The sequence below is a fragment of the Bison bison genome, unplaced genomic scaffold (genome assembly GCF_000754665.1).
Source record: "Bison bison bison isolate TAMUID 2011002044 unplaced genomic scaffold, Bison_UMD1.0 scf7180017864362, whole genome shotgun sequence".
Lineage (NCBI taxonomy): Eukaryota > Metazoa > Chordata > Mammalia > Artiodactyla > Bovidae > Bison > Bison bison.
In genome coordinates this window covers 5,103,674-5,115,475 of record NW_011494934.1, presented here as the reverse complement: position 1 = coordinate 5,115,475, position 11,802 = coordinate 5,103,674, and the positions used below count along the sequence as shown (strand labels likewise).

The 11,802-nt window shown below is 39.5% G+C and overlaps 1 protein-coding gene across 1 annotated transcript; it reads right to left on the bottom strand.

Moving 5' to 3' along the window:
• Positions 1-3,009: 3,009 nt before the first annotated feature.
• LOC104999701 (cytochrome c oxidase subunit 7A2, mitochondrial) lies at positions 3,010-8,730 on the bottom strand. Its single transcript, XM_010855262.1, has 4 exons — positions 8,258-8,730; positions 7,009-7,098; positions 4,794-4,878; positions 3,010-3,212 (listed from the first exon to the last, which is right to left on the bottom strand). The coding sequence occupies exons 1-4, from the start codon at positions 8,273-8,275 to the stop codon at positions 3,154-3,156; spliced, it is 252 nt and encodes an 83-aa protein (XP_010853564.1). The 5' UTR covers positions 8,276-8,730; the 3' UTR covers positions 3,010-3,153.
• Between the last annotated feature and the right edge of the window lie 3,072 nt (positions 8,731-11,802).

The following is an 11,802-nucleotide window of genomic DNA, read 5'->3' as shown; positions in this document are numbered from 1 at the left end:
ACAAGGAGCATGAAAGCCATGCGCTTCGGATAGCAGAGCCTGCAGACATCCAAGTCGTGGACGAAAGCGTGGCCTGTCTTACCAGCCCTGACCAGCTCATGGACCCTGCGCTGTGCCCAATTGACAGGGATGAGTTGAAAAAATATAGTTCTTTCTCTCAGAGGACAATAGAAGTACCTAGCGTTTATTGTACACTTGGCATGTCAGAAACCATTTTTTTGTTGCATGCATTGGAATAGCCATATGCAGCAGGCATTATTCCATTTATGCAGATGAAGATACAAGTTTAGCAAGGCTAGCTACCATGGTCATCTAATCCAAGGCTTGAAGCTGGGTCTCCTGACTTTATGATCTGTGACTAAGTACAATGCTATACTTGTTCCCAGTCTTATCAACAATTATTAATTCAAATTTGAATTCAGACTCAAAGGCATGGAATTCTTGACAAAGATGAATACAGGAAATGCTGGGAGTAAAGGAAAGAATTGACAAGTTTCCAGCAGAACCTGGAGCGCTTTCCCAGATTCTCAGTCAAGAATGAGCATACACACACCAGAGGAGCATGTGGTTGGTGATGAATGTGGACTTTAGACCTCATGTACAAAGAGGAAGAGACATATGTTAAACAGATAGGTAGATTGCAAGTTATACAGAGAGAGCAATGTGAAATTGAAAAATGGAAATGGAGACTGTACTGATCACCCTTTCTGGAAGCCCAACAGGCCAGGGGATGAAGTCTGCAGGGCACTCTATTTGCATACAATGCTTCCAGCAGTTCACTGAAGCTGTCCCAGCCCATAAAATTAAACACCCAGTAAATTGAAGTATACTGCAAAGACCGTGAACTTCAACAATTCAAGATAAACCTAGCCTTTAAGTCTTGCTATTTGTATCTTTGGGTAAACTGCATGCCCTGAGCTTTAGCTTTTCAGTGTAATTTCACCTAGAACAGCTAGACTACAAATGTAATTCTGAGCACAGTACTAACAGAATCTCACTTAAATATATCTCCCACGGCATTTAATGGGATAGTATCATAGAATATCATGTTTAGTAGCAGATACTATTCTCAAACAGTATAGTAACAGATACTATTTTCAGGGCTTTCCTGGTGGCTCAGCTGGTAAAGAATCCACCTACAATGTGGGAAACCCTCGAGAAGGGAAATTCTGCCAATATTCTGCCCTGGAGAATTCATGGACAATAGTCCATGGGGTCACAAAGAGTCAGACACGACTGAGCAACTTTCACTTCACTATTCTCAAAAGGATAATATGTGGTAAAGCTACAAAGAAGATTGGAATGACAATTGTTTTTGAAGGGCACATTTTTAATACTTCTTATGAGCTCTGTTCTATGGATAACTTGGTCTTTGAAATTTATCAGAAAGAGTCTTCTCTCCCTTACTAAATGCCAAGGGCAGCAGGTAAGTTCACAGGCTTCTACCCAGCAAACCCTCTTCTGAGATCTTGCCCTTTGCCCCCTTCCCATTTCCACCCCTGCTGACTGTGCAGAATTTTAGAGTGAAGGGCAAAAACTTAATTATAGGACTTAAAAATATTTTGAAGTATCTTAAGCATTTAACCTACTTCTACTTTATCCAATCGCGTATGTATCCTCACTAGGTTTCATCGGAAATAGAAAAGTACCTCACAGCACCAAGAGATAAAGGCTGTAGAGGATACCAAGCTGGACTTTTTTGCTGTACAAAAGTATCTTTCACATCATGTTATAAAAGCATTTCAAATCACATGGATGAAATTCATGCTGATTGCTATGAGGGGCTTCCCTCAGAGCTCAGTCACTAAACAATCTGCCTGCAGTGCAGAATACCCAGGTTCGATTCCTGGGTCGGGAAGATCCTCTGGAAAATGAAATGGCAACCCACTCCAGTATTCTTGCCTGGAGAATCCCATGGGATTCCAAGAGTTGGACACGACTTAGTGACTAAACCACCACCACAATGCTGATAAATGTAACTAGTTTCAAAATATTATCAGTGGCTGCTTTTTTGCTCTGAATCATAGAATTGGACCAGATTCCATGCCAACTTCAGAACTTCCTCAGAATTTAGAAATGTCTAATGATACTCATTCCACTCCTTTCAAAAGCAGTGTTGTCTGCTGTTAGTAATGAGATTCTGTAAGAGGCTGGGCAGACTCCTGCATTCAGTAGCAGGTTAGGTATACGGCTCCCATGATCTGACTTCCGAGATTCAAGGCTGAAACACCTTTCATCAGGTGTGTTGAGATGGATTTGTACAATAAGCCTCAATGTTTTAAAAGGCAAAGACTTAGTTTGGCTATTTCAGATTTGACTCCATTTTTCTAAATATATTGACTTTCTCAACTTTATCCAGAAATTGAAGTTTAGAAAACCATTACTCATAGATTACCCCGAGGTCTGACACACCTAGACTCATCTTCATGAGTGTACAAGTGCACACCTCACAGAGGAGATGACAAAGTTTGACTCCTTCTATTCCCCCAGAAGATTAACTTAGTGACAGATGAACTAAGTATTTTAAGGAAAGGCTCACTTCACATTATGGATTAAACTAACGCAACAGAAGCCCACTCTGAGTGTGAAAAGAACAAATGCTGGATTATTTTACAGCTACTCTAGTAAAGCCTATTTTACACTGCAGAATACATCCAATATTCTTAATCATAAAGACACACAGCTAAGAGAGGGGAAAAAAAAACTTGAACCCCATAAGCCAAAAATAACCTGCTTCTACTAACCTCAGGTACTAGCACATCCCAGGATACAGTACAGCACGGAGGAGGAAGAGGGAAAGACTCAAAGACTCTCCATGTGTCAAGCTCTTTTAGAGCTGAAGACCATTCCCTGTTGTAATCTGAAGCTGCTAAAAATAAAGTCACTAAAATAATACAACAGTACTTTATATAACCTAATGACAAAAGAAACATTTTTTGCTCCTTACCAAGGTTTATAAGGCTCATATTACTGGTATACTGTATCTTAAAGTGATAAAATAAAACAAGGCATGGTAAAGACTGCTTTATTGGTGGCAGCTAATACAAGTCAATAAATATTGATCCCCAAAGAACTCAGTTACGTATCAGATTACTGGTCCACAGAGAGCTGAATGGAATTGACCCAACTGATTGCTGGGAGGATAAACTCAAGTCAATCCTGCTTCTTGGGAAATGAAGCCACAGCCAGTTCATACATGGCATATGCCGTTCCTGAAAAATGAGAAGAAACAAAATAAGAACGTAAGAAATCTTGAGGTTTAAATGTATAAACTCAATATTCCAGCTAAAAAGTTGTAAGGTAAAGGCAATCTTGGTATTAAGACTACTTTTATGAGAACATACAAAAGTATTTTGATAGATGCTGGCAAAATTTAAAATATATATATATACAAACACACTTAATGTCATTTCAATATTAGTTAACTTGTACAGCAAGTGTTAGACACAGGAAAATAATGTATTCCCTAACTTAATGGCATGGAAAAATTTTAAATAAGTTAAGAATATATAACCTAAGATTGCCTGAGAAATGCTAAGAATGATTCAAAAGCCAAAGAAGGACAAATATCCAAAGCCTTCCCTGAAGTGTATCATCAATATAAAACCAAGGAGGAGTGACATATAATTTTTAAATAATCAAATCTATAAGTAAGAATTTCTAATTCAGGACTTTACCTTAATAAAGCCCAAATGTCACTCTCTGGTTGTCCGTAAACACCCCTTCACTACATCAACTCAAGTCAAAGAAGGCACCTTGGCACAAGCAAGGGGACTTTGTGATTAGGGTTTAAATATCAGCTATTCTACAAAGAAGTGATATTATCTTGAGTAATTAACATAACCCCTTCATGGACCACAGCCTGGTCTCAGCGAAGGGGCTTAATGAATCTATGAGCCAAGCCACGCACAGCCACCCAAGATACATGGGTCATAATGAAGAGTTCTAACAAAACGTAGTCCACTAGAGGAGGAAATGGCAAACTACTTCAGTATTCTTGCCTCCACCATGAGGGGAGCCTGGTGTGCTGCAGTCCATGGGGTTGCAAGGAGTCAGACAGGACTTAGCGACTAAACAACAAAATTAACGTAACTTCATCTTTAAAAGGAGGATACATTACAGACTTAATACAAAGGTTATAGAAACCCATGTATGTGGCTTTCCTATCAACAGAACGAGCACACAGTAATCACTAATATTATGTTCCCTTCTCCTCTATAGAGGAATCATTCAAATTCCTAACTCTGCTCCTAGAATACCAATTTGTGATATTCCAATCACAAATACCAATTTGTGATTGCTAATACTGAATAATGGACCCACCCAATTCACAGAAAAAATATCAAAGCGCTTTACATGTAGTGAAAAAACGACTGTGTTGCACAAGGTTTTATTTCCATCATAAATACGTATGTACATGGTTTACATGTAAAGTGTGTTTCTATTATGCATCACAGTCAAAATACCTAAGAACCCCTGTTACAGGAGACGGGCTGTAGCAGCTATCTTTGACTCCTCCAAAGGCCTGCACAGCCACCAGAGGCACGCTCCAAAAGCCACCTCTATCACAAGAGAATCATCAAACTTCACTGGCTTATGTTTTTTTAAGACACTAAATTGTTCTTATACAATGTGTATCAATCATCTTCTTGAGTCATTGTATGGGAAGCAATTAAGACCGCAGGTTCTGGGGACAGACTGCCTGTGTTAAAACACTGGCATAGTGAGAGCAATGACGTTGTTAGCTATCCCTACTATGACTTTGCTATAGAGCAAGCATTCCACCAACTTACCACCAACTGTAAGAATCATGGTGGCTCTATACAGGAGGGCATCAGCTATCCCACCCTTCAGATGCACTGGAATTCCATTATCCTCCTAGGATAAATAATAATAATTAATACATGTGTTATTAGCTTCCAACTAAATGAAAAAGATTAATCCATTCATATGAAAGTAAGTGGCTTCTTAGACACCTGGAACTGAAATATTTTAAATATCAAAATTAAAAAGGACTGTAAGTTTCCTGATTCTTTCTCTACTGCAACTACTTTTAAAATAAAAACTACTTTTAAAATAAAAGTTAATTTCAGATCTAAAAAAGATGCTCTTTTCAAGGAAAATATAAACAGTAAAGCTGTGAAAATATATTAAGTTCATCAATTTTAAAAATGCAGTAATCATCAAACTTTACATTTGGTTATAGGGATCTTCCTTCCCTTAAAAAATGGGGAGATTATTTTGGCTTATAACCCTAAATTACATCTTTAGTCCCCCTGTGCAGCACCTGGCATAAAATAGATATTTTATACATCTATTAAATATGTTTTATTTTTTGTAGCATACAAGACAGAATTTTTTTTAACCATTTAAAATTTTCTTTATGAAAAACCAGAGATCACAATAAAACAAAAAATCAATAACCTAACTACTTATAAAAGGTAAACTGTTATGTTCCATTAAGTCTTTCCTCATGAGAAATCCACTATTAACAGCAAAATACATATCCTTAATTTTTTAATGCTTATATTGTCAAAGCTTTTAAATTATACACATACTTCTTTAATACATGAAATGAGATTGTGCTAGATGATCTATCACACTATTTTTCACTCAATACTTATCTTAAAAACCACTGTTAGTCCATTTAAACCACTTTGTTCCTTTTAATGGCTACAGAGCATTTCACTGTGTAAGCAGTGTCATAATTAGCCAATCCTTTATTAATGTGTGTTTAGGTTGGGATTTTTTTATATTAAAATCCCATAATGAATAATAGCCTATTTCCCAATTTTATATATTTATGCTACTATTCTGTAGGAAAGATCCTTTTTGTGTGTGTGTGTAATTTTCTACTTTTTGGTCACACCTCACGGCATGTGGGATCTTAAGTTTCCCAACCAGGGATCCAACCCATGCTTTCTGCATTGGAAGTGCAGTTTTAACTCTGGACTGTCAGCAAATTGCCTATGTAGCAAAGATTTTTAAAATGGGAGTCCTGGATCATAGCATATGTAATTTGTTTCTAATGATACTTTCAAACACCCTGTAAAATTTCTATACCAATACTACAACCTGGCATGTATCAATGTACTGTATAAGAATGTACATATCTCCCATACCTGGCTATCATAACCTATTTTAAATCTTCTAAAGTTTTGACAATCAATCAGGGGGTAAGAGTAGCAACTTGTCATTTTAATTTGCATTTCTTACTGATTTATAGCTCTCTGTATAATAAGGATATTGACTTTTCGTTAATTTTAAAACTTTTCTCTCAATTTGTCACTTAGCTCTTGTAACCACAGAACATTTGAAATTTTCATGTCACCAAACCGTGCAATTTTTCTCCTTTACAGCTTCTAGGCTTTGTAAAGACTTTCTTAGCATGGCTCCTAAGATTAAACCTGATTGTGGTAATCATTCACGGATATATTAAATGTAACAATGTACACCTTAAGCATACAATTTTTACTTGTCAAACAAACATACCTCAGTAAAACTGGAAAAAATTCTCCTATATTATCTTTTAGGTTTTTTTTGAGGGAGAAGTATTTACATCTAAAATTAATCTTTTAATATAAAATATAGAAGGGATGTAACTTTACTGTCTTCATAAGAGCCAGCCAGTTTTTCCAGTATCAATTTACTGTATCCTTTCCCCACTAATATGAAATACACCTTTAACATGTATGAAGTTTCCATGCATGTATTTGTTCTACTTCCGAGCTCCTTCTATCTGTCCACTACGGTGCAACTACCCCGAAGAGTACCGACCCAAGGTGACCCCTCCAAAAGAAAGTGTCTTGACCTTTACCCTTCCCCCCTCATTTCCTCTGCTGTCTCAAAGGCCTCCTGGTTATAGCAAATGCCCAGTTAGCTATCAATAGGCAGTTTCTTATTATTCTTTTGCTAACACAGCAGGATTGCTAACAAACAGATTTACCTCCTACCTCCAACTTTCAGTAATCTAATTTTACAAGTAACACCTATAAAATACTTCAATACCTGAAACAGCTTTTGTTTCTCTGGAACCTTATTTTCAAACTGCCTGCGTGAAGAAGTACTTATGGTCCTCTTAGCAATCTGACGGAGAGCCTGAAATTTAAAAATCCATTATGTTAGACTTAGGGCTTAAAGAAACCCTTAACCATTTCTAATCTTTAGTACTACAGAAAAGTGAAACTTACAGTTAAAACATATCTGATTCGTCAATAACAAAGCTATAGACAAGCACTGAGGTTTTCCTCTGTTTCCTGTCCATTGCATTTTACATTGCATTCTGAATTACCAAATACATTCAAGAAGTAATTCATGTAGATTTTGAGCGAAAAAAATTATGACCTTTACCTGAACTGAACCAGTAACAATATATGAGGAAAACATACTGATACATAGATATTATAAAAATAAACAATGGTTACAAAAGAACACTAGAATCAAAGTTTTTTTATTTAATACTGTACCAGATTATTAAAAACCTATTAGTTGGTATTAAATAAACTGGCATGATTCCTATTTAATTAAAATGTTTCCTTCATTACATTTTTCCTCAAAAATCAACAGGGTATAAATCTTTTACGAGACTTGCGTTACATATACAGTTGGATTAAAACAACAAATGTGCACTCCATTTTCTAAAATAAATAATATATTGAGAAAATCAAGTCTTACTGGATAATTACCAAAGAAAACGACCACCGTTACATTTTCCTTTTCTTTCTCAAAATTTGGGGAAACTATTTCACAGGCTCAACGTCGGTGGAGGGATAAAGGACACTGCGGCAAACCGCCTGGTGATAGCAACACGACCCTTCGGCCATGAATGCTCCTAAAGTCCCACCCAAAACTGAATAGATTGTTTTCAAACTGCCTTTTGACACCCATAAAGCCTACAACCACTGAAACTCAAACCTTTCATTATCAGAGGATGTATCTTTCCGAGGCTTCCGGGTATCAGAAACTTCCCACCTGGACCCTCAAGACCAGGGGTGGCGACTAAGGGCCCCAGGCGTATGTAACGCACAACCTTCTGGCCTCCTCCCAGGCTTCTCCTCTCCCTACATCTATCCAGCACAGCTTGGGGCGAAAGGGATGCACGGAAGGGAAGGAAGGTCAAGCGAAAAGGACACCAACCAAGGTGACTTCCGAAGCCGCCCTCTCCCTTCCTTCCCAGGGGTTTTCCGTCCTGACTCTCCACCCTCCGCCCCCAACCCTCCCGCCCTACATCACCATGGCTAGCCGAGAAGCTCCTCACCAGAAGATTCCGTAGCATCTTGGCTCAGTTACTACCCACCAACCGCGACAACTGACCACCAGCAACGAGAACGCCCCACGCTGGAACCGGAACTACCCTCTGGCCTTGCGCAAGCGCCTGGAACCCAAATAGTTCCGGGCGGAGGCGGGGCCGGCGCTCCTAACCATAGAGAGCAAAAGAAAAGAGAAGGCGGCCGGCTGGCTGAGGCCGCTCTAGGCGGCTGGCTGTCTCTGCGCCTCGGCATCTTCCCTGAACGGCGGGATGGCCCAGGAGCTGAGGCTGGGGAGACACAGACGACTTTTGAGACCAGAGAGGCAAGCAGTGAGGAGTTACGTCCTCTTTTTAACTAGCTTAGATAAAATTAATATGAGGCCAGGCTATGAAAGAAAATTAGTTTGTGTATTTTGAACAAGAAGCCGTAGAACTCTGAGCAACCTGGTTTGGCTGGATAAAATACGAAACAAAAAGGGTTAACTCCTCTTACACGGATACAGTTTTTTTTTTTTTTTTTCTCCACTGTCGTGAGACCGTTACTGTTCCTTGAGCTGAGCATGTGCCGTGCAGAGCTGCGTCGGGATACCAGTTTTTATCTTCCTCTACCTTTGGATGCTGCAGAACTCCCCATTCATGAAACTCTCCCACAGGGTCGCGAAGTTGTGGAAGCTGTTCGCTTGTTTCTCTGAGTCTGGGAGAACGCTGAGAACAGGGGGAAATTTTAATTGGGGGGCTAGAAACGAGAGGGCAAATTTAGACTCTTGGGGCTTGCTGCCTCAGGCTGGCCGGGCACGTTCCGTGATTGGACTTGCTAAGCACAGATAGCAGTCCTGCTTAAATAACCCCACATGACAAGTGCCCACCCCCAAGCGGCTATAAATATAAAAACAGCTACCCCATACTACAATAAATATCTGTCCACCTTTTCACAAACTTAATTATTCCATTGTCATTTCAAAAAGAAAGCTGATGATATATGGGGTCAGCTAGGTGAAATGTGTAGACAAAATAACTGAAATTCCTCCTAGTCTTTAGGGTTAGAGCCAAGTTACTTGTTCCCAGTTCTTTTCCTCACAAATTTTAATACCCAATTATTTATTAATTTGTATAAACTATGAATAACCAATTCATCTATTGCCTAGATTGGGGCTGAAAGGACCTGGTTTATTCTCCACTCTGAATTATGCACTGTAATCAAGTACTTGAACATAATTACCAGGGGCCAAGGAAAGTTATGACCAACCTAGACAGCATATTCCAAAGCAGAGACATTACTTTGCCAACAAAGGTCCGTCTAGTCAAGGCTATGGTTTTTCCAGTGGTCACGTATGGATGTGAGAGTTGGACTGTGAAGAAAGCTGAGCACCGAAGAATTGATGCTTCTGAATTGTGGTGTTGGAGAAGACTCTTTGAGAGTCCCTTGGACTGCAAGGAGATCCAACCAGTCCATTCTGAAGATCAGCCCTGGGATTTCTTTGGAAGGAATGATGCTAAAGCTGAAACTCCAGTACTTTGGCTACCTCATGCGAAGAGTTGACTCACTGGAAAAAACTCTGATGCTGGGAGGGATTGGGGGCAGGAGGAGAAGGGGACGACAGAAGATGAAATGGCTGGATGGCATCACCAACTGGATGAACGTGAGTTTGAGTGAACTCCGGGAGTTGGTGATGGACAGGGAGGCCTGGCGTGCTGCAATTCATGGGGTCACAAAGAGTCGGACACAACTGAGCGACTGAACTGAACTGAACAGAACAGCTGGGGCATAGCGATTTTTTAATGGATTGTCTATAATTTGTAACTGTTAAAGTTGTATATGCTCTTATGTTTTCTCCATTTAGCCAACTGGATAGTAATTAAGAACAGAGATCATGTGAATTTCTTACCATTCCCCTGGGATTGCTTAAAGGCGGTAACCTACTAGCCAGCAATGAATTAATGACATATCGCTAAAGGTCGGATATGACTGAGCGACTTCACTTTCACTTTTCACTTTCATGCACTGGAGAAGGAAATGGCAACCCACTCCAGTGTTCTTGCCTGGAGAATCCCAGGGACGGGGGAGCCTAGTGGGCTGCCATCTATGGGGTCACACAGAGTCGGACACGACTGAAGCGACTTAGCAGCAGCAGCAGCAGCAGATTAGCAGATTTACAGTTTTGTCCAAAAAGAACCAAAGGAGCACATAAAATAGATTTTAAAGTAGATGTAGTTCCTTATATTCATGTCATTACAATTTTCCCCTTATTAAATCATCATTCCATGAGCATATAAACACATTCCCAAATTAAACAAATCTTGTAGGAATTCAGTTACAATAACATTTCTCTTCTCCACCATAAAACAGATTTCCTTATACTTTTTCCCCTTCCACTCCTAATGTTTAAACTATATCAATTATCCTCTTTTCCATCTATTGGCTACATTTAACACAGTAGATCATTCCCTCACAGTATCTCTTCAATTTTTAATTTGGAAATAAATCATATAGTAATACAGTATTAACGTGTATAGTTCGAAAGTTGATCCCAATGAGACTCACACACTCCTCCTTCAGTGGTTCTATTTCAGAAGCTGCCACTACTAGTTTCCTTTCTTTGATCCTCATCCTCTCTCAATTTCTGAATTTCAGATTACAACTTCTACATTCATCCCTCTTGTGATTTCATCCAATGCCATGTAACATCATTTGTGTGCAGGCAGCTTTCCAATCTGACTTTGCCCTTGCACTCCAGACATCCCTACTATCTAATGGGCATCTCAAACTTAACAAAACTGAATTCTTTCTACTCCTTATTTCTAAGCTTTCTCTGTAATTTTACATCAAGCCCCAAACTTGGGCTTTTTTCTATCATATCCTGTAACTAATCCATTAGACTATCCCACTGGCTGCACTTATGAATCTGACCACTTCTTGTATCTCCACAGCTACCACCACTCCAGGCCAAGTCAGCATCTATTGCTTGCATTACTGCAAAAAAAAAAAAAACCTTTTTAAACGGTTTCCCTGCTTCTACTCTTCCACTCAGTCTTCCACTCAGTCTATCTTCCACACAGCCATGATCCTTTTAAGGACTTAAATTAGATAGTGACTCTGCTTAAAACTTTTTCTTCACTGCTGTATCCCCAGCACCTAGAATTGGCATGTTAGAAAACACTCAGTAAATACTGGTTAAGTGAATAGTACACTCTACAAAACAGCAAATTCATTTTACTGGGTATAGAAATTCACAAATCTTAATACTTGTACTCCTTTCAATCATTTTTCAGTCCCAGGGTCCCTCACTCATCATCCCCTTGGCTCTGTAAACTGACTTTCCTGACAGAAAAACACAGCTGAAATTTGTCTGGGTGCCTGCTACTGCTAAGTCACTTCAGTCGTGTCCGACTCTGTGCGACCCCATAGACCGCAGCCCACCAGGCTCCCCCGTCCCTGGGATTCTCCAGGCAAGAACACTGGAGTGGGTTGCCATTTCCTTCTCCAATGCAGGAAAGTGAAAAGTGAACGTGAAGTCGCTCAGTCGTGTTCGATTCTGTGCGACCCCATGGACTGC

Coding starts and splice junctions, on each gene's coding strand:
- LOC104999701 (XM_010855262.1), bottom strand. Junction 4,879..7,008: donor AGAAACAAAAGCTGTTTCAG/GTATTGAAGTAT, acceptor TATTTATCCTAG/GAGGATAATGGAATTCCAGT. Junction 3,213..4,793: donor CATGATTCTTACAGTTGGTG/GTAAGTTGGTGG, acceptor CTCATTTTTCAG/GAACGGCATATGCCATGTAT.